Here is a 22,268-nt window from a genome sequence, read left to right as displayed (position 1 = left end):
TTCATATAAATAAATTTTTACCTGAAGGGTAGCTCCATTTACCTTAAAGTATACATTCAATTATAATATGGCATAGAAAACATAGGTTCTTAGCCTGAACCACAATCTTCAAGTCAAAGGCCTGTCCTAGCCGAGTTAGTGATTTGGGCGAAAACTGGCGATTTTGATTTTTAATAGGGAATTGGATAGAAATTAGTTCAGTTTGTGTGTCATCAATTCGATGCATGTCTGCCTGTCTGTAAATTTAGTAAGTCTGGTTGGCTGCCACACAACAAATTTACTCGGAAATAGCTGAACCTATTCACCCTGTGCATTCGTTTATTGTAAAAGGCGACTAAAAGTGATAGACTTTTATGGACAAGCTATCAAAAGTTACGACCTTTGCCTATCGCAAACGGCTTGTGATTGGTTTCAGGGCACGCTCTTCGTGCGAGAATTGTGGTGATATAAGACTTTGGAGAGTAATCCTCCTCACTTATTGGCGGCTACGGTAAGGTGCTCTGACCTAGGAGCCGGCTTTTGGCAGGATCTGGACTGCAAGATTTCGGTTCTAAGGAGCATCTCGTTTGTACAATGCTACGCGACAAAGGGGGCTCCCGATATAATATATATAATAAATATAATTCTATAAGCAATTACATGCAGTTGGGTGAGTCTACCCATCACAACCTATTGACAAAAAACTTTATGAACCCTCTCTAGGTTTAAGGTGGCAGGGAGGAAGCATTCTTTTCCTTCACGGATCATCGAATGAAAGATCATGTTGAGCTCTTTTCGGAAAAATCCTCTATGAAAACTGAAAAATACTAAAACATTACTGTCATACATACATCTATTAAGTATAGCTGTAAATACACCCCACACGAATATCGACTCAAATAAAGTAGATAAATGAAGCTTGGGAGAACCAAAAGATCTGTGAATTCGGAAAGTACAAACAGCAACCGCACCATGCGTGGAAGTTTTGCCAATACGTCAATAGGATGAAGCCTTATATATACATTTTGGTGCTAATCCAGTGAACAAAGAGAGGAATCTGATTTCCAAGAGTATATATTGGAGGGATGGATTGAGTATTTTGATGAACTACTCAACTATCAATATATCGACGGTAAAATACTGCCAACACAAAGCATGGAGGAAACAGTCCTTGTAACTCATCGAGTTCCGTGGAATTCATCATGGAATTACAGCCGAATTGGTTAAATATGGAGGCGACCAACTATACCAACGAGTGCAATGAAGTGCTCTAACACACAGTCCTTGTAACTCATCGAGTTCCGTGGAATTCATCATGGAATTACAGCCGAATTGGTTAAATATGGAGGCGACCAACTATACCAACGAGTGCAATGAAGTGCTCTAACACACTTCAAGCGATTTAGTCGCGGATAAAATCCGGATCAATACGTTACAGTGGGCGGTTCACTTAATCCGGATGAGTGAGGATGATCCAGCTTGGAAAATTTATAAGGGTAACATCATACCATAGAAAAGAAGAAATAGCAGATTCCGTGTCAGATGGTGCGAGTATATAGGCCAGGATGCCACATTCAAAGGTTATCGTTCGCTGCTCCTCGAACATTGCTTGAGTTTGTATGATGAAAGAAAGTCATTGCTCAAGTTCGACCTTTTCCGATCATTTGCGCGAGAAAAATTTCGCGCATTTATTCTGGTGTTAGTGTATGTGATGAAGAGCATTGTAGTGTGGCCATGTGGTAGCTAGCACAGGGCTACGAGCGAAGCTGTTTATGAATTTTCACATGGGATGGTGAAACATACACAAGAAAACCATTTAGGTGCATTCGGCACGCCAGTACACCAACACATGAACCGTACGAGCCACGGGCCAGTTATAGCGCCCACAAACGACCAACCAAGTTGGTGACTAAGTTACCGGTTCGTTTGCCACACACGTAGCAACCGACCCTGCAACTTCATTTCGTTGCGAGATTTCGAGGAGTGCACATCGTCGCGCCTTAATGGTCATTACGATGCGAGATGTCGAACAGTGCACATCGTTGCTTCGTGAGCTTCGCTATGTTGCTGGCTCTCTTTTAGTGTGGCGTTAAATTACACATGTGCGTAGTCCTCCGGGAGGATTTAATTATGTTCACCAGTTTCCGACCCTGATCCGCCTTTGCAAAACAAATAAGTTCAAATGTAACTCTACACTTTAATGCCTTGAATAAGAGTGCACCCTTTGCTTGCAGTTACATGTCCTTTTAAAGGGTCACAATGCAAACAATAAAATACACATCTTTCCTTATTCTTACTTCCTAAGAATTATGTATTTACTTAGGTCTAGTGCAATAAAACTAACTTACATTCTAGCGAGTATTTATTTAGGTATCGTTCTTTGACGATGCCGACATGTGTAGGCGGATGGATGAGGATGACGTAACTATTTCAGGGAGTAGCAATGATTGAGAACAATCAGATGCTAACCAAAGCGATGATCTTTATGTTCAGTTTGAAAGCCATTAATTGAATAGTTAGTTTCAATTGCAACGAAGGAAGCAACAAATCGAAGCTGAGTCTAATATAATGTAGGACAGGCTAATATTATGTAAATCTTACCAAAAACGATCCGTGTTTGTTGTTCGATAAGCCATGCATTCTTATTGGAATTCGGCATTAGTTTATTGGAATTGATATGTTACATTGTTTGTGCATTCCAACATCTTATTGAGTATAGTCCGATGTAACACTTTGGCGTCATGAGCATGTAAATGCCAATAATGTAAATAAACTTAATGTTATATACTGGTATTTACTATTTGGAAGTTAATTTCACTTTTCAATATCTTGCGTTAGACTACATTTTTACAAATTACCGCACTTAATGCATTTTCTAGCGTTAGTGTAAATAAGCCTCCGGTTTTTAAGGTTTCTTGTAAAACAAAACCTTATTTCTAATTGCCAACATACCTCGGGCTATTATTAGCAATTGTTGTGGCACCGTTGTGTTTGATTCCAAATGCTTGTAATGCAATAAAACTATCTTTATGAAAGGATTCATGTGGCTTAGGAAGGTAATAATGCTGATATAGGAAGTGCAGATATAGAATTTTATGGATCAACTTCCTATTTTTCAGTGCGCATAATTTAATTTAATTCCATGCTTATAAATACAAAGAAATTAACGGCATATAGAGCGAATTGCTGATTGTATCTTAAATGATTTTCTTTTGATTTCGTGTTGCATCTTAATGAACTACTTAATTTCAAGATAAAGCAAACGACAAGTGTCACTATAATTTCTCATTTTCAGAGAATGCTAGGCAACGTTACAGGGTACAGGTACATCGCAGACCCATTTTTTAAATAAACGAAATTCTTATTTGAGGAATACCCAAATGCGGTATTTAGCTTTCGTTAATATAGAACAAAATTATTAATTACGAGGCATGTGCTGCACGGGAATTGCACCTACACAAACATGCGTCGCCTACTTGCTATTAAACAACCTCATAAAAGGATTAAGGTAGACCAGAAGGATCATTGCTCTTTCAAGTTAAATTCCTTTATAATTAAGGAAACATAAACGTAAACGTGTATTCACGTAAACATCCTTTCTTTAAGAGTTAATATAAACATATACAAACAATTAACGGTGGGACTCAGCTGTACGAAAGAACAACTCCTTCTTTTTTATAAGAAAGTATATCCAGAATAAATCGGCTACTGTTGCTCAACGAACAGAATTTAATTCAGGAACACATAAACAGTCACATACTTCTCTGAAACCCAAAATAAACGCTTTGAAATGTCCTTCTAAGCTTTGGATAAACGATAGGGGACCCTAATGGGATACTAGCAATTCTCACATCTTAATTCAAATATATGTAGTTATGTCGCCACATACCAATGTAGACTTCACTGCCCTAAACACTTGAACGATAAGAAATTCAAAGTGCATCCGAAGCGTTATAAACCAATAATAAAATGCATGAAATATCAAAAGCACATCTGTTTGAATATTCAAGGATAAGGAACATCATAAGATACCACAGAACAAATCTTAACATTCCAAATAAGGTAAATGCATTTTAAGAAAAAAATATGAGCGAACTAGAAAGAAGAAAACTAAGACATTATCGTAATGAACTTGTAGCGACCGGGTAATTTAAAGTTTTCCACTTTTATTTTACATAGTGGCAACATCTAATAATCATATATCATATCAAGAGTCCTCCATTTCCAATCCTACCCATAAATCACCCAAACAACACCCTATACAATATACGACGATGCCACAACAATGGCTTTCTAGATAATGATAGCAATAAGAACTGAAAGAATCATTGCCAATGTAATTAAGAAATAATCGAACGCACATTTGCACTTAAGGAACAAAAGGCATTAAGTGCACTTATTTATAAGAGTATAGCCTAATCATATCATCATTCATCATATGATGTGAACGTCTCAAGCGTTCGCAGCACATTAAAATCGCTCGGAAGCTTTTCAAATGATCAAGCACACACCGAACCGATTCGAAACCGATTCACATTTAGAGGCCACGCCTACAAAATATGAAAACATTTTGATGTTCCTGCAACCGCTGCCGTAACCTCAGTTTGTATGGAGAATTTCTCCACAGACGTGCAACCGCACTGTAACCGGGAACTTGGTCATCAGCTTGGTTCGTCGTTTGTGGGCGCTTTTAGCTACCTCGTATCAACCCCGCGAACGCGTAATCGCGTTGCATGGTCCTAAACATTTGATTTGCTTCTCTTGTGTTTAGTCTTTTTGGTCACTGCATATTGTTCGAGATCAAAATTTACCATAAATTCGGTTGAATTTCGTTTAATTCGCAAAAACTATGGAGTTGGATCTACCATATAGCGATCAGTAGAACATAAGTTTGCAGTTGTATTGCGGGTATCCGCAATAAATCGATTTCGATAAACGCCACAAAATGGACGAATGTCTAGAGTTGAGGATGTTCAGATATACATATATGTATAATAAGGATATAACTATAATATTACGCTCGCCCTAAACAAACATTGTCCACTATCGATATGGTATTTATTTAAATTGATGACAAGCATCTGAATATTTCAAGTTGGAAGATTGCGAGTCCATGGGCAAGAGATTGCACGTCTGTGGCCAAATGGCGATTAGCCCATTAGATTGCGACAGGGATAACTTGACCACAGACGTGCAATCTCTTGGTTGGTTGGCACTTGCTCACGATGACGATGTTGATACGCAAACTCAATTTAAATATTTATGAAGGTTTGGAGTTTGCGGCAAGTAGCAAGCGTGTGGGGCCGACATTAAATTGACTGACTGGCAAAGAGTACATCATTCCAAAATGTTTGATCTTCAAAAAGGCAGTTCAAGGCAAACTCAAATCGCTTTACTTGATTGACTTCATTAACATAAATTTTATTTCGTGCGATATGTGAAATGCATGGCAAAAGAAGTCCTATGGTGGCTGTTACGGAGAGAACTGCGTGGGTAATTGGTATTTGTCGAGAGTAGTATGGAAGCAAATATTTACATCAAAGTGAAAGAAAAAATTTGCATGCCAGCGAACAGAAATTGGGTATTTGTCAAACATTCAACATATGTGTGCCGAAACAGCAACCCGAAACATAGGGCGTGATAAACACCCATGTGCAGTGTTCAATTTCTAATTTCAATTTTGCCATTTACCCCTTGGTGGGGTATAGCGCGGCAATCATCTACGCACCACCGCGCGCGGCTCCCGAAATAAGCTCAGCTCTCACCAGAAGTTTTGGAGACACCGGTCTATTGCTCTCGCTTGATCAGTTAGGTATCGGATGGGCGTCTTCACTATGCTTTGCGTTTATGTTCATGGACTTTTGAAGTCAAAGGGTAGTTTTGGATAGCCATTTACACACAAAATCTTATTAAAATAGATCCATTGCCTGTCGGTCACACGCGCTTTTCTCTAAAGGGGTTACACCACTTTAAATCATACATGGTGGACGTATGGGAACAGCACGGATATAGTGGGTGACATATTTGATTTGTTTATTTAAATCCAATATCCATCCCGCTTTTCATTGCGGTGTACACAAAGTGAGAGCTGTGAGTAGACTGGCTCCGCTACTGAGTGACTGCTCTACTTATCACTACTTATGTATCAATCAGTTAATTTTTTGGGAGTAAATCACTTCGGTAGAAGAGAAAGGTAATTTAAAGTTCTAATGCCAGGCAAGTGACTGGAAGTAATTCGCATTACAACAGTAATTTCACAGACAGGTAGATTTAACTTTTAACGTAAAGTGAAAATGCGCGAGTAAGGGGTCAAAAAGTGCACACTTTAAGTGAGGCAGCACTTATTTTCGGAACCTACTTAAGCTAAAAAACTCAAAAAGCTAGGCCTCTAAACACATTCCGTTCCGATACCTGCTCAAATGAAGCTAATAATAATATACTATCACATTTTATAAATTTATATTTATTTATATTTTGCATTGAATGAATGGAAAAGTGTGAATAGGAATTTCTCGCGCAATGTGAACAAAAAGCCATTATACTGAAGGTCTTGAATAATTTTTATTCTGAACATATGCCCAGCTAGTGAATTATGGCCATTCAGAATGCCCACAATACTCCTGCAAGTCCTCCTGCTTTTCGACAGGATGAACTTTTCGGTACGCATGTCCGATTCTGGCAGGAAAAGTTTGGTGTAGGCTCTTCGACCTGTCATTGTGGGATGCTTGTTCCCTGCCCAATGCCCAATTAGCCCATGCTACTGATACTCCAATTGCTGGTTTCGGTCCCGGCATAGGGGAAATTGATCCCGTATTGAATCTAGAGATAGAGTCCAAACGATTACTATTCGGAACTTTTTTTGTCCTGAATTGTCAGCCTTTTTCGGTATGACAATCAGTGGACTCGAATATTTCGAATTGCTCTTTTGGATGATTCCTTGTTCTTCCATTTGAGCTATTTGTTTTCTCACTTCCTGCTCATGGCAAGGTGGGAAACGATACAACTTGGAATTAATTTGTTGGTCCGTGGTAGTTTTTATTTCATGAACTATACTTGTAGTACTGGTCAATTTATCACCTTCTTTATAAAAAACTTGTTCAAATCGTTTGACCAGTTTGATTACTTCCCTTCTTTCTTCATTATTCAAGTGATCTAATTTCAAATGTTTTATGTAATCGTCTTGGGTTTGTTCTAATACGCAAACTTGTTTGAATTGGTATGGGTTATTGATAAAAGGAATTATCTTGCCGTTGAGTGTTACTCTTTTTCGCTCTATATCTATCAGAGTATTCAGATTATCTAGCAGATCGATGCCTATTATGAACTGATACTTTCTATTTGAAAGGTCACGAACTTTCCATCTAATCCGTGCCTGTGGGGGAGATTCAAACTCTTCTGGAGCTGGAGTGTGAATTTCGAAATAGATTGTGTCTTTACCGGTAATGGTAGTGAAATGAATAGGTTTGATTTTGATTTTCTGGAAACTATTTATTCGTTCATCTACTATACTGAACGAGGATCCAGTATCTATAAGAGCTAAATATTTCGTATTTTTTATTGTGATTTGAATCATAGGTAGTTCATCCGAGGCTAGTTGTAAAAAAAATTTTCCTCTTCCTTTGAACTAACTAGGTTTGACTCAGGTTGTTCTCTGGGTCCATTTTTACTTCTATGGGAATTTCTATTTTCGTTGTTTTGACTAGTGGATTCGACATTATCGATTTCCATAGGAGTTACCTCCTGCTGTTGCCTACTACGGCCTGAATTCATCCTAGAATTACCTGAACTCCGTCTGAATTGTCTTGATCTATTAGGGTACTCTTCACGATTATGATTGTTATCATTGGGATTACTACTATTATTATAGTTGTTTTGAGTTTCCGATTGAGGATTATTTCTTCTGTCCTGGGTATAGTCGTTAGAGTAGTTGCGTCTATTGTAATTTGTCGTAGTGTATTGTGTCTGTTGTCTTGTTTGTTGGGAATCACCTTGATTTTGAAATGAAGGATAACGTTTAGGAGAGAAACCTTTCGAGTCAGATGGGGACTGTCTATTTTTATCTTTTATGGCTGAGTTAATATTTTTAATTTTTCGAAACTCTGGCCTAATGCAGGAGTTTTCGTATCTTCTCATTTGCATGATTTTTATTATTTCTGATATATCGGACAATTCATAAATTTTGTCTAATAAGACGCCCTGTGTCATTTCTTTACATATGTTGACCAATAGGGAATTAACATTACTTAAGTCTATGTACAAATCATTTTTATAAAATAAAATAAGCTCATCGGCTTTATTTTTAATTTTTTGAATTTCTATAGCTAAATCACTTACTGTGTTAATCCTTAAACTGTTAATTTTCCTGTAAATATCCGCTGGTTCCATGTCTGGTTTGAAGCGATGTTTTAAATTGGACTTGATCAGCTCCCAATCATCTGGTGCGGGAATATTAATAATAGCATCCTTTGCTGCTCCTTGTATTTTTTCAAAATATATCTGTCTGGTTGCTGCTTTTCTGATCTCCTCGTCGTTTATAGAGTTCAGATAATATTCGGTGCTACTGATGAAGGCATTCAACGAAACTTCGTTTGTCCCTGTAAAGCCTGTCATACACCTAATTTCCTTCGGAATTTTGTTTCGCGGATCTCTAGAAGTTTGCTGCATGGTTATTTGTTGGAGTACCGTTGCCAGCTGACCAAATTGTAAATTTGTATTTTGATTCGCGGTTAGTTCCTGAACTGCAGCTGCTAATTGGGCTAATTCGACTTCTCTTTCTTGTAGTCGTTGATGTAATTGTGCCAGTTGCTGTTCCATGTTTTCTGGAAATGCAAACTTTCTATTCAATGAAAAATACTTATCTCGCTGGAGTTTTCGGTCGTTCATTCGATGCACTTAATTGCAATTTTATGCACTGTTTCTGTTTTTTATTTTTTTTATTTTGTGCTTCTTTTTGGCACTTTACACACTTATATATTTTATTTGGTTTTATTAAATCAGTATATCCTTCGCGGCTTCTACTGATTGGTAATATTATTATATTGGTATGTAGAACGGTTAGTCTTCTCGACAATACCGCCTTTGAAAATTTGTTATGTTTTAAATGGGCAAGATCTCGGGCAGCCTCACCCGTGTTTCAAGCAACTATTTTGGCCTCAGTTTTCTGCTCTTGCTAATTTATTTTTAAATTGACCGAATACCTTCGCGGTAATATCGGCTTGGTTTTTTGTTAAGTTTTAATTTGTTAGTCTGGGTTAGGGCCAGCCTCAGCCACTAATTTAAGAAACCTTAAGGCTTAACTTGTTCCCCAGAAAAACTTTATTTAATTAATGCAAATGAACTCGGAATTTTCCTTCGCGGCTTTCTTCCAGAGTTTTCGTTTGCATTTATCACAAGTTAAACCGACTGCGCCAATTACGTGTTCGGACCAAGCGGGAAGGTTTTTAAAAACACACGATTTATTATTCACTATAAAACTTTATTTTACACACAAAATTCAACTAAACGTAACTTATCTCAATGAATTTTAGAGACTGGTCCCCGGAGGTTACGTTGCACCTATATTTATGATACATAATTTGCTGATCTTGCGTCTGGACTTTGGAATGAACTATTCGCTGATGTGCATTTTGTGTTTCCCACGTTTTCCAGAAATTGTCTAATGTTGCACATTGCGGTTTCATATTCTAATGGGTCAGATGCAGACGGATACGTAACTCGCGTACTTGGTATTTGACGTCCTAATATTTTCCAAAAGGTAATCGAATATAACGAATTCCTTCTGGAAAGAGCAGCTTTTGACATTTCAAACCTGCGCTTTTGCGAATTATAATCTTACTCGTACGTAACAGTTTTTCTGATGTTAATGGATTTCAAGAGAGTCGGAAAGCAATCGGTTTTGCATGCCTAGACACACGACAACATAACATAATTAAGTCATAAAAAAATAAATTTCATTGTCCACCGCAACTGCCATGAGCTGTTACTGTAATTTGAGACTGGATCTTTTCACACAATGCAGACATGCAGACGTCAAGGGTCTCAGCTGACTTCCTCAGATGTCCGCTACTCTTTCTTGCAAGGGCATTCGTGTTACGGAATCGGACTGCGGACTGTTCCTTAGCAACTATTCCCAGACTAGACCCTTTTTGTACCGCTTTAACGATAAAGGGCTTCTCGGGCAATTGTTTTTAACAACCCAATAAATCAACAATAAACTAAGAAAATTGCTTTAAACACGTTTTTCTCCACCCAAAAAATTGACAAAAATGGCAATAATGCAAGTAGTTACTTCATGACAACTTTTTTCGAAAATTGAAATTTCACATCTAATTCTATATAAGATGTGCTACGAAATCATATATAACATATAAAACAGCTTCATAATGCATTCATTTTTTAACAGAAAACATCTTTAAAATCTTTGAGCTCGTTTTTTTCGACACGGTAGTTCTCGAGATACCCTCAATCCGATATTTGCTTCAATAAAGTTACTGACAATACCATACTTTTTTTTAGGGGAAACCCCTTTGGTTCTTCCTAGGATCATAAAATCCCTCTGATATAAAGCATGATACATACATGAATCGCCTAGCTTCCGGTCTCCCGACTTGATTTTATATGTAGCGAGGAATAGGTCATTCTTGATTTTTTGATAAAATAAAGTACATGCATATGTATGTAACATTTGGAAGCATAATATGAGGTCGAGAACAGACGGAAAGCAACGTTTGATAAATTGCCTCTCTTCTGGACGGAACCGTTAGTTGCCCTTCTTTAAAAAGTTGCTTACATAGTCAAAAAGGAGGGATATCTGCACCAAAAAGTGACCCGGTGGTCCAGTCGGCTATCAAGTGCATGCGGACATAGGACTCCCTCAATCTTTGAATAACAAATTCTGTTGGATATTTACTACTACTCGAAACGAGACATGTGATACTCGGACTATATGTACTCAAAGAGAAAGACCACATCTTTTATAGGATCACAACTAATTTGTCAGCAAATTTCTATAGTAATAAACTAATTAAACTGCCACACGGCAGAATAAACCCGTGACAGAGCCTTATTTTGTTATTTGTTTGCTTGAATTTATTCTGCACATAGGGTATACCAGCTGGCAGTTACTTTCAAATTTATTTACCTGATTCCATGAAGGACTTCGATCGATTCTTTGCCGATTTCTTGTGAAATGATGATTTTGGTGTTTTCAATGATTGAAAAACACGAAAGAATTCGTTCAAACAATTTTGGCTTTTTCTTTTCCAGTGTCAAGTCTGGAGGCAAAATCCATGAACCTAATTTTCCAGTAATTGTGTATGCAAGATCCAGGACAATAAAAAACAATACTAAGTAAAGGATGATGCTGAAATAGAAAGAAGAAACCATTTTATTCAATCGACAACTACTCAGACTTGTGGAGGGTTTTATTTATTGCAATATCCGCGTTTTACTCACAAGAATGCTGTAACAAAAGGATTCTTCAGGAAATTCTCTCTAAGCTGCAAGATCTTGGTGTGAATTACTTCTGTATTCATTCCGATGAGGCTTCTGTCCACAAATGTTTTATTCTGCAAGATAGCTTCCAGCAATCGAAACGAGTCCACATTACTGCATGATAGAGGTAAACAGAATCCGAAATTTAAAACGTTCTGCGAAGAAGGGAAAAGCCATTTTGAAATTATTTGATCACCACCGTTGGCACGTACCTTTTCCAATGTACTCAGATCCACTTGCATTTCGGACCAATGCCGGGCATGAATCGATCTGTATCCAACTCGAATCGGGGCCGTAACTTGTGTGAGGTTAATTATTCCTACTGGGACATGGTCTGTTGCAAATTTCACATTTGCCGGATGACTGATAAGATTACATGAACGTGGTGATCCAATTAAGATATTATTGCCCCAAATGAAATCAGATCCAATGTGACTGGAGGCATCTAACACTAAAAAAAAATAAATTAAAGATAGTTTAAAACATTTACCGAAAGTAATAGGATTATATTTTATTTCTTTTATATATTTAAGATTCTGATCGAATATTTCAAACATTTTGACAATATTGTTGAGTATTGGGCTACCATCAAAAGTGCCTTTTCTTAGCTACATCCCGAAGGGAAGCCATAAAGTCTTACTGACTACCGGGACTGGGAAGCGGATTGACAAACATGGACAACTGAAAGCTACTATTGCCACTGCGAGTGAGGACAAACGTTATAGACGTGAGGTTCGGTACCGCAACAAATCTCTGGAGTTACTTCAAGAAACCACTTGCAGGTGGAAAGAACATTTCACCAAGATTGTCTACATGATAACACCTCGCAAAAGTTCGTCTAGTTTTAACGGAATGGTTAGGCGTCATGACGTGAGGATATGGACTGCTCCTCCAAACCAACGAAAAATCAAACGTGGCAAGGTTGTTGTCCGTGACGGTCTCTGCGAAACTATTCCCCACTACACCCGTTGTTTCTGCAAAGCTTTTTGGAATCTGAGATCTCTTCAAAAGAATGGAAGAAAGAGAAGATCGTTGAGTTTCTGACAAAGAGCCCTTGTCTTGAGTGCGAAAATCGGAGCGGTGTTTGCATGCTCCCTAATAACACAAATTATCTTGTAAAGCATCATCATTTCCAAGGTTTGGTTGACAGTGCAGATTGGTTTCTGCTCTGGATCCTTCTTCTATGACCGTATTAACATCCTTTGGAGTATTTTAGAGTAATGTTTGTAGTTCAGATCGCCACTTCCCCTGTACTTTGTCGATTTCGAGGATGCTTTTGACAATGCCCTACGCAGGAGGGGCGTTCTGGAGAAATTAATAGCCATTATCAGAGCAGCATTTAAGGGGGTCATCCCGTGTGAAGGCCGTTTTTTTTTTGCCTTTTTTTGAAAAAATTATTTTGAAGGACTGGATAAAGATAGAAACGTGATTTTTTCACCATATGTTTACTAATATCTCTAGTATATGTGATAAATTTTTCAGCTTGATTTCGTAGCTAATTTTCGGAATAGGTGTTAATTTATGCACCCCTCTCCAAAAAAAGGTGTTTTTCTGCTGCCACGCTGGAGGGCACTGTGTTCATCTGAGGAAAAAAAGCTAAACGGCATTTTAATGTGGACAATATTCCACGGTCCGCAAAGTAGGATAATTGGAAAACATTAAAAGGTAAATTTTTGGTGGGCTTTTAAACTTAATTTTTTGGATTTTGGTGTTTTTTTACGGCTTTTTTTATGAATAAAAAAAAAAACGACCCATCCGATTGCAATTATCCTATGTACTAAAGAAGCCGTGAAAATTTCAAACAATTTGATTGGATAGATTTGAAAATTTAAATGTGATTATCAACAGTAAAATTTTAGCTCACCATTAATCTGCTATACCTGGTCCATAGAGAGCACCCTCCGTTTCTTCAAAAAAGTCTTGTAAGGCCGATTGTTGCTCTCTGGTGTCAATTGTGGCTCTTTTAGCGAGGTCAGTCGATGGTCGTTCGCACCGCCAAATTCGCACTTCATTACGGCGGTCGGCATAAACCTGACATATCTGACCAACTTGGCATCCCATTGTCACTAGGATTTTGCGAATGCCATTGAATCCTTCATTGAAAATAATTACAGCCAGAATAGTGGCTATTTCTACGACCTTGGCCCCAGAATGAAGGTGTTCAGGAGCGAAAGTTCAGTTCAATGCATTTAAAGGAATCTCCCTTCGTACGATCCATTTAAAAAAATCACTGAACACAAAAACAGCACAATACTTACAACAAAATATAACTGAGTATAACTTGAACGCCTTTCTGTGCTCACTCTAGACTGGATTATCCTTTTTATTCCAAACAACAAATAAGTTTAGACAATTGATTGGTTTTTCATATTTTTATATTTATACCTGTGTTCAAATTTATAAGGCTCAGGTAAAACACTAACAGGGTAAAAAAAGATTCGATGCTCTTTCTCATCGAGTACTCTAGCTGCGGCTGCAAACTCCTTACCTGTTTAACCCTGTAATTTCTGAAGGACTCGGAATATCGGAAAATCCGTTTGCCCACATATTCTCCACTATATGTAGATACAATGCATGCAAAAAAAAAATCGATTTCTCCAACCCGACACACGGGATGACCCCCTTAATGCTATAAAATGGAATGCCAGGCATTTTATCGAAGTAAAAATTTGACAGTGAAAGCAGAGTCCACCAAGGTTGCATCTTGTCATCATGCTCTCCATATTGCCACGCGAAATGTAGTAGAAGAGTTCAATACAACACGACACCTCTCCTCAAAGATATTAAATACACTGATGAGAACTGTTTGCTTTCACACCAAGTCATGGACGTTTCTAAAGTGGTGCCATATTGTTGTAGAGGGTTTCATTAATCTGATTTTCTCACCAAATAAAGGTGGCAATTGGTTCAGCCTTCTCCCACTAAATCGGCTATCACAGGCAGACCGACTAACATTGAATCGATTTTAATGAAGTTTCGTTTCCCACAAAACCTTAATAAGGTTTTATTTTATACAAAGCTTTAGTGGATACCGCATCCACACTAACACTACATTCTCGCATGAAATCCGGTAAAATGATCCACTAAATTGTAAATTTCGAGAGGACTTCCCATCAAAACTCGTTAGCCGCCAAGCTTTCCTTTCTCCTCCCACACCAAAACCCAGGGGTTCATTAACGCGATGCCGCGCAAAAAACATAGAAATGACCTTTGTCTTAATAGAAATGCGTTCCGTGCCTGGTGTACGGGCAAAAGTCGGCTGAATAACACATTGACTGCAGGCGGGGATAAACGTAACCCTTTTTTGCGGCGGCTTCGCTTTAAGTTGGTATGAATGTATTATCAAAAATTTATTAATTTATTACTTTTTCTTTTTCAATGAAAAAAACTGGCTAGCTTTGTAATTTGGCAAGACCATATCAAGTGAAGGCAAAAATACAAATGCCAACTGTGAAGCAAGCGTTCTTCATCAACAAACAACTCGGGAAATTGGAAGCTGAACGCTTTAGGTATGAAAGGTTTTGTGTATTCCCTATATAAGCATATTTGAATGGCCATTTGTCGTATTTTGGCTTAGCTCGAAGTGTTTATGAATCTAATTTATCAGACCATTCACTTTAGTATGACACTGACATTCAATAGCGATAGGTTTTTTACGAGATCTTCGATTGTACTAGTACCTCATAAAGAGATATTGTTAACTGATTACAGTACTTTTTTCGAAAAATTTTGCTTGAATTCAACACTCACTCGCTAACAATTAACTTCAATTCTCCAAATTTATTCGAATTTTCAATCTCTCCGCCAACGTTTCTAGCATTTCATAACTCCAATCGACAGAACGGAATTCTCACTTCGAAATCACTGTCATTGCATCACTCACTTCAACAAAATAACACTCTTAAACGAACTTTTCTAACGGTAAAAACTGATCTCCGTCCCCGAGTCCAGCTGTTCACTTGTCCAATCTCATTAGCCATTCCGGGTTCCGCTTTCATCTAATCGCGAGCTTGAACTCCAAATTTAGTCTAGAAACAAACGACGGCTAAAGTATGCTCCCAATAATAAGTAATATGAGCAGGTTTGGATAGAAGCAAATGGTCGACGATTCTTTCGCTACAACATTCCAATCCAAATCAAGTGATAGCCGCTACTCCGGCTGCTATGGTGAGATTTGAAGTATTACATGAAAATGGGTAACTGTATTCCAAATAAAAGGGAGTGCTAAAAACGTGAGAAAAAGAAGAAATGCTTTTTATTGTTAAATGCACTCTCTCGTAAGGTCGTCACTTGATAAGGTGAATCAAATGTTTCGACCAAGGCAATGCAGGTATTGTTGGGTGTTCCTCCCCTTGATCTAGAGGCTGTCCGACGATCAATGGTAGTCAGTTAGAGAAATTAGGACAACAGTGGTCAAAAGGTTGTTAATTGAGAATTTGACAAAAGTCCGGTCACGTATGAGTACATAAAATGTGTGGCAGCCAGAAGAAGTTCTGCTGTGGATTTTGAGTTCAAGATGGGCTTCCTACTAACGGGGCATGACAGCCTGAATGAGCTTCTCCTCTCACGGAACCTTACCTCTAGTCAAGGTGTGTTCTTTATGGGACAGACTCAGAGAATTGGTTTTTGTGTTCTATGTGTCTGTCTAACGTGCTGTGACTTCCGCAATCTAGACGACATGTGCGTTCACGTACTCCACGATATCAATGATTTTAGCCAGTGCCTTGCTGGCATTGGTATGCTTAGATGCCCTTATGTATACGCGTGATTACCTCTAACGCAGGAGGGAGTTGGTTGACGATGCCTCATCTGCAGTATAATGGGGGAATGGCCATATTGGTCGTGGTTGGTTGCCATTAGTTTCGTGTAGTTTAGTTAGTGTTCTCTAGTGATGTCTTTTGTGATGCGTTCTATACAGAGAAGTAATTGACTGGAGGGAAGGTTTAGTTGCTGTTCTCTGCACCGGGCTAATTAAGTCAAAGTGTTGTGCCTACCTACTCGACGAGTGGGATCACAGTCTGAAAGGGACTAATCTCAGGTGTTTTGCCAATTCACTCACCGGAGGTTATCTGGCATCATGGAAGCCTGGATGGTCCTCTGAAAGCATGTATTGCGGGAGAATTCCTGGAGGATCTACTGCGGGAACGGTTATTTGCTCCCCCCTCCCATGTGTGGGGGCATCGATGGCGTCGAGTGTGGACCAAGGGTGGGGGCTAATACCAGAATTTTAACGGAATTGACTTCACACTTGAAAACAAAATATAACTTAGAACTTTTAAAAATGTGTGTGAAACAGAACCTTATTAGAATTGATTCATTGTCTGTCTCGCCGTCTATTGCACCCGGTTAACTGTCACAAAATTGGGTGAAAACGTGTCGTCTGTGAATCCCTTTGTATACAACAGGTGAAGTCATTTGGTACTGATTTTAAGGGGGTGGGTTTAAGGGGTTGTTGCAAATTTTCATAGAATGTGGTCGATTAGTACTTCTCGAAGCTAGGGGAGTGACGGTTCAAAATCTATGCCCAGACAAGTATAGCAAGTCTCGTTCTCGAATCTATCGAACCGAAAACCCTGAAAAAATTTATAACAATGCACCTGTATGAAGTCTAGACTTAAAAATACATCCCATTCCGGGCTCTGCTTAAGTAAAGTTAAAAATAGCATATTACCATATTTTAGATGTTTACCCGAACAGTCCCTTAAGTTTATTCTAGAAGTACAAAATGTTTTAAAAAAAGTTTGAAAAATATCCAACTATTATTAACAAAGTTATAGAAGGTCAAAATTGTGTATTTCACGTGAATTTATCGCACTATAAGACGTGTATGAGGTCACCATTATATTAAGGGAACTCATACAAACGGCGGAGCTGGAGTTTGGGAATATATATGTATGTGAAGGAACATTTTGAATTTTTAAGTATGTACTAATGCGAAAACGTGCATAGAACATTTTTCATACAAGACAGGTGAACACAAAACCCTTACTTTCCCGAAGCATCCAGCTTCCGGTATTTCGATTTGTTTAGCTTAGGAATATACAAAAAGTGGACAACACATAAAACGAACAAGCAGATGTCCTCATAGATTTAGTCTAGCTATATAGGTTTGGCGCCTTTGCCTTTCAGTCCAGCTGGCGCATCATCCATAACATCCCTCCCGCATGCCCCCATCCCAACCCACATCCTAGTTCCTCCCCCGCCCGCCCGCTTTTATAAAAAAAATTTAACGAGTGGAGGTTTTTTTCGACTTTTCCTCCAGATACCATGACATGTATATTTTTCAATTTATTCTTTAGTAATAAGTTAGTTTACGTCATAGTTTTTACCTTAGATTAAGCTCAGCTGTTAAGATAGTACATAAGTTAGGTTAATTTAGAATTGTATTGTTATAGGTAGAATAAAAATGTTTGTTTCCGAATCATCCATAACATTCCAAACATTTTCAGGAAACATCCTTTTGTACAACGAGTCCTGCGGATTTTCACGTAGCCAGTTCTCCGTCTAACACTGGTAATGGCTGTCCTATCACTTTTGAACTGAAACAAATTGATTACCAATAGCTCGCGTTTCATGTATTAAAAATTTTATGTATTTCTTATATAAGAATATTTGGGTGCACAACCATTGCATGTGTACGTAACTCGTAATGTATTGTATGTATATAAATTTCGTATGTCAGCCTATTCACAAAGGGAAACTATAACCTATAATAGGTTCGTCAATAATAGTAATTTTCCTTAACCTTGGCAACTTCATGTCTTATATTATAGCCTATATTTATAATTCTTGGATGGACTTAATGGGTCCCTAGTCATATAATAAAGCTACACACTATTCTTAATTTTCTTTAACTATGAACGCTCACGCATACAGTGAGTTACATCCTTTTACGTTGAATTTAAGGGGAGGTCCCCATACATGCAAAAGGGGGGTGTAAATTTTTTTTTCGTCAAATATAGTCATGTGGGATATCAAATTAAAGGTCTCGATTAGTACTTTTCGAAGCCGGTCTTAGTTTTGACATTTGTTGGAAAGGTAGGGAGTGCGGGGGGTTAAAAGTGATCATTTCTTTAAGGGGGCCATTCTCAGAAACTACTCAACCGAAAACTCTGAAAACTCAGGAGGCTGCCACTATATGGTGCCTTGGCTCCGCAATACCTTTCGTACCGACATCTGTTCAAATAAAGTTAATAATAGTATATTACCATAATTTTTTGTAATTGGCTGGAAACCCATCTTAAATTCATCCTAGCATATAGACTATAATCTAGAGCATGATCATACCAAGTTTGGTGCAAATCGCACTATTATTAACAAAGTTATAATACGTCAAAATTATTGCTTCTTTGAAAATTGAAGACTATGAATGTCAATATCACCCGAAAGTGGATACTCTCACATAATACATGGATATATTACGTGCTACGTACTAAGAAATACACAAAACCTTTCGTACCTGAAGCATCCAGCTTCCGGTTTCCCGACTTGTTTCAGATTGGGCAGTGTTTGAGGATTGACCCTTACTTCTTGGTACTTACATGGAAAGGCTGATCTCGAAACTAACTGACTTTGAAAAGTACTTATCATACTTAAATAAATTGCATACCCTTAAACTCAAGGTAGAAATATCTTACTCACTTCATGTATGGAGGTTCATAGTTACTATATATAACGGTACAATCATCTCTGAGAAAAGTGCAACAGATAGATTGACGAAGGAAGAGATGACTGAGAGACTGTGAATGGTGATGTGTTGGCTCATCTCTGGTGCTTCGACCAACATGACTACGGGAAGGATACCCAGAACATAAAACCACTATGGAAGGCGAGAGAAGGAGTAAACTTACGGTGCAGGCGCTCGGAACCTCAGTATCAGTACATGCACGTATATAAATTGATCGTACCCATATTTCTGATTTACTTCGTGCAAAAAACCATACGTACGTACATATATAGTACGTATATTAAAAACGGCTGGTTTAGTGTGTAAATTTATCTATCTGAATTAGACACCACCCGCAAACTTCATTAGCACGCATATCTACGAGTACTTACAAACACATATGTCTGTCTGGAGTAATTGATATTTATATACAAATGACTAAAAAACTAAAACAAAATAATTCTTTGCGACCCCATTCATAAGAACTCATTTCGTTGTGGTATTGATGAATTGACTTCTGATGATGACGTCATACAGGTGGTAGAATGCACGAAAAACTTCAAAATTTCACTCCCTATAACTTTGTTAATAATAGTTGGATTTTCTTCAAACTTGATCAAATTGTGCACTACATTATCGCATTATGTATCCATGCCAAATTTTGTACTTCGTAGAGCTGCATCACTGTCAGATTTTTCGGGTGGATAGGTTCTGAGAATGAGACCTGTTACACTTTTTGTGGGTCATATTTTAAGACCTCACTCCCCTATGTTTCACCCAATATCAAATATGGAACCAGTTTTGAAAAGTACTAATTGAGATATTTCATTCGATACCACATGGCCACATTCTGTGAAAAAAAATGTTGCACCCTCCTTTCACATGTATAGGTAGCTCCCCTTAAACTTACACTGTATGTAAAGGGAACAGCCGATCACACACTCCTCCCAATTTTCGTGCAAATCGGTCAAGCCGTTTCCAAATAAACCGGCTGTGACAGACAAACAGACAGATGGGGAAGAGCGTACAAGTCCGTTATATCAGCAATAAAAGGCAAAAGGTCCCCTCCTATTATGTGCCCTAGATAGATAGGAGATTGTTTCGACATTGTTCCCCAAACATCCGGAAACAATCTCCCAATGATACCAATGAGCGCCGAGGACCTACCTCCAGTAACCACGGACGAAGTCTTGGGAGCAGTGAAAAGGGTCCTGGATGCCGCAGCCCCCCGCATGGATCGAACCGCCAATAAGGCGCTGAAATTGGCAATGAGAATAGCACGCAATGTTTGCACGGGTAGTTACAGACTGCCTAAAAGAAGGGTCCTTCCCCGCAGAGTGAAAAATACAAAAGCTTGTATTTATCCCGAAGACAGGTAAGCCGATAGGTGAACCATAGAATCTTGGTTATATATCTGTCTTCTGAATAAAGTAGGCATGGTCCTTGAGCGGGTAGTCTATAACCGGTTATATCTATTAATTGACAGTGGAGGTTATTTATCGAATAGGCAGTTTGGCTTCCGGAAGGCTCGGTCAGCGGTTGATGCTATTAAACTGGTGTTTGGACTAGAGAAAAGACTGCGCACTGGTGACTCTTGACATCAATTCTGCCAGATGGAAGCGCTCATCGCGCGCAAACACCAAAATACATATTAAATATAATCTTCGATTACTTCCGACAGGGGAAGCTACTTTGTGATACGGACGAAGGGTCGAAGATGTATGTAATAACGGCAGGAGTTCGGTTCCGGTCTGTTCTAGCCCTTCTGCTATGGAACCTAATGTATAATGGCATTTTTCGGCTTCCCATAGCTAAACAAGCAGTTGTTTGAGTGTTTGATTGGTCATAACATCCAATCACCCCGATGAAGTACAGATATATGCGAACGAGACTATACGGACGATCAAGTCTTGGCTTAAAGAACAAGCTGGAGCTTCCCGAACACAAGACGGAGTTGATTGGTCTTTACAAAGCGGCGGGAAACAGAAAACTGGTGAAATTTGCATCGGGGTGCATGTTATTAGCTCTCAGCGACCGCTGAAATACTTGGGAATAATATTCGACTCCGAGCTGACCTTTAAACCCCACTTAAAGCTTACTGGGCAGAAAGCGGTGAGAATCAGCTCAATACTGGCAAGGATGCTTCCAAATGTAGGCAGACTGAAACACAGTCGACGATTACTCTTATCGCGAGTCGTCAGCTCTGTACTTTTATACGCGGCACTAGTATAGGCGTCGGCGATAAAAATCGGAGAAAATCGCAGACAGCTTCAAGCTGCATATCGATTAAGTACCCTCCGAGCATGCTGCGCCTACCGAACATGCGTGATTTCGGGGATGATCCCGGTAGATATTCTAACCGATGAGGTAAGTCGTCTGTACGAAAATTAGGAAGCAAGCCTAAACAAGCAAAGTGAGCCTATGCGGTCACTGGTTGCATGGCAAACAGCATGGGACCAGGCGGAGAATGACCGGTGGATACACAGACTTATCCAGACATAAGCATGTAGGACTATGTGGAATCACGGTGAGACGAGCTACCATCTGACTCAGTTCTTAACCGGACACGGTGGATACAGGAGTTATCTTTATACCACCAGCAAAATCAGTAAAATCAGCAGAAGTACAGCGGAGACATAGAAGGGAAGCTACTGCAATTAATGCCACGCAAAGTGGTAGCAGCTCGTTTAGAGTGAACAGCTAAGAACAGCCCCGCGAAGCAATTCCGGAACGGAGGTGCCGCGGGGAGAGTGTCGAAAAAATATGGGAGATTTTAGTCGGTAAGAGTCTGGCATGCGTGCCCTAGATTCCAGATGCGTATCCATCCCCCAGCCAAAAAAAAAGACAGACAGACAGACGGACAGACGGAGACCGTCTCGATATTAATAAGGTTTTGTTTCACACAAAACCTTAAAAAGATGAGTCTAAACCAGATTTCGTAACACCCACCGAATTCGTTTTGGAGGGTGACAACACCAAGAAAAGGTTCTATTTAGCTCGTCAACTTTCTGATCTCTGCCTATGGCAAAGACAGAAAAAGACAAAGTACAAGGAAGGTCTATACATGCGCAAGGTGAGGGAGTATATAAAAGGAGTGACTCCGTCGAGATCCATAGAAAGCAGATAGATT

The 22,268-nt window shown here is 38.8% G+C and overlaps 1 protein-coding gene across 4 annotated transcripts in view; it reads right to left on the bottom strand.

The window, feature by feature from the left end:
• The window catches only part of LOC119652639 (nose resistant to fluoxetine protein 6-like), a 140,548-nt gene that overhangs the window by 49,064 nt on the left and 69,216 nt on the right, over positions 1 to 22,268 (bottom strand). For 2 of the 4 annotated variants that reach the window (XM_038056902.1, XM_038056887.1), the window contains exons 2-4: positions 11,685 to 11,923; positions 11,434 to 11,627; positions 11,120 to 11,341 (exon numbers count right to left, since the gene is read on the bottom strand). In XM_038056902.1, the coding sequence (XP_037912830.1) occupies positions 11,120 to 11,341; positions 11,434 to 11,627; positions 11,685 to 11,923 (655 nt within the window). Of the gene's footprint in view, positions 1 to 11,119; positions 11,342 to 11,433; positions 11,628 to 11,684; positions 11,924 to 12,235; positions 12,345 to 15,222; positions 15,351 to 22,268 lie in introns of those variants that run through there. The other 2 variants (XM_038056895.1, XM_038056913.1) reach the window with 2 other exon arrangements.

The sequence above is a fragment of the Hermetia illucens genome, chromosome 1 (assembly GCF_905115235.1).
Source record: "Hermetia illucens chromosome 1, iHerIll2.2.curated.20191125, whole genome shotgun sequence".
NCBI classification, from domain to species: domain Eukaryota; kingdom Metazoa; phylum Arthropoda; class Insecta; order Diptera; family Stratiomyidae; genus Hermetia; species Hermetia illucens.
This window is presented reverse-complemented; position numbering and strand designations above follow the sequence as displayed.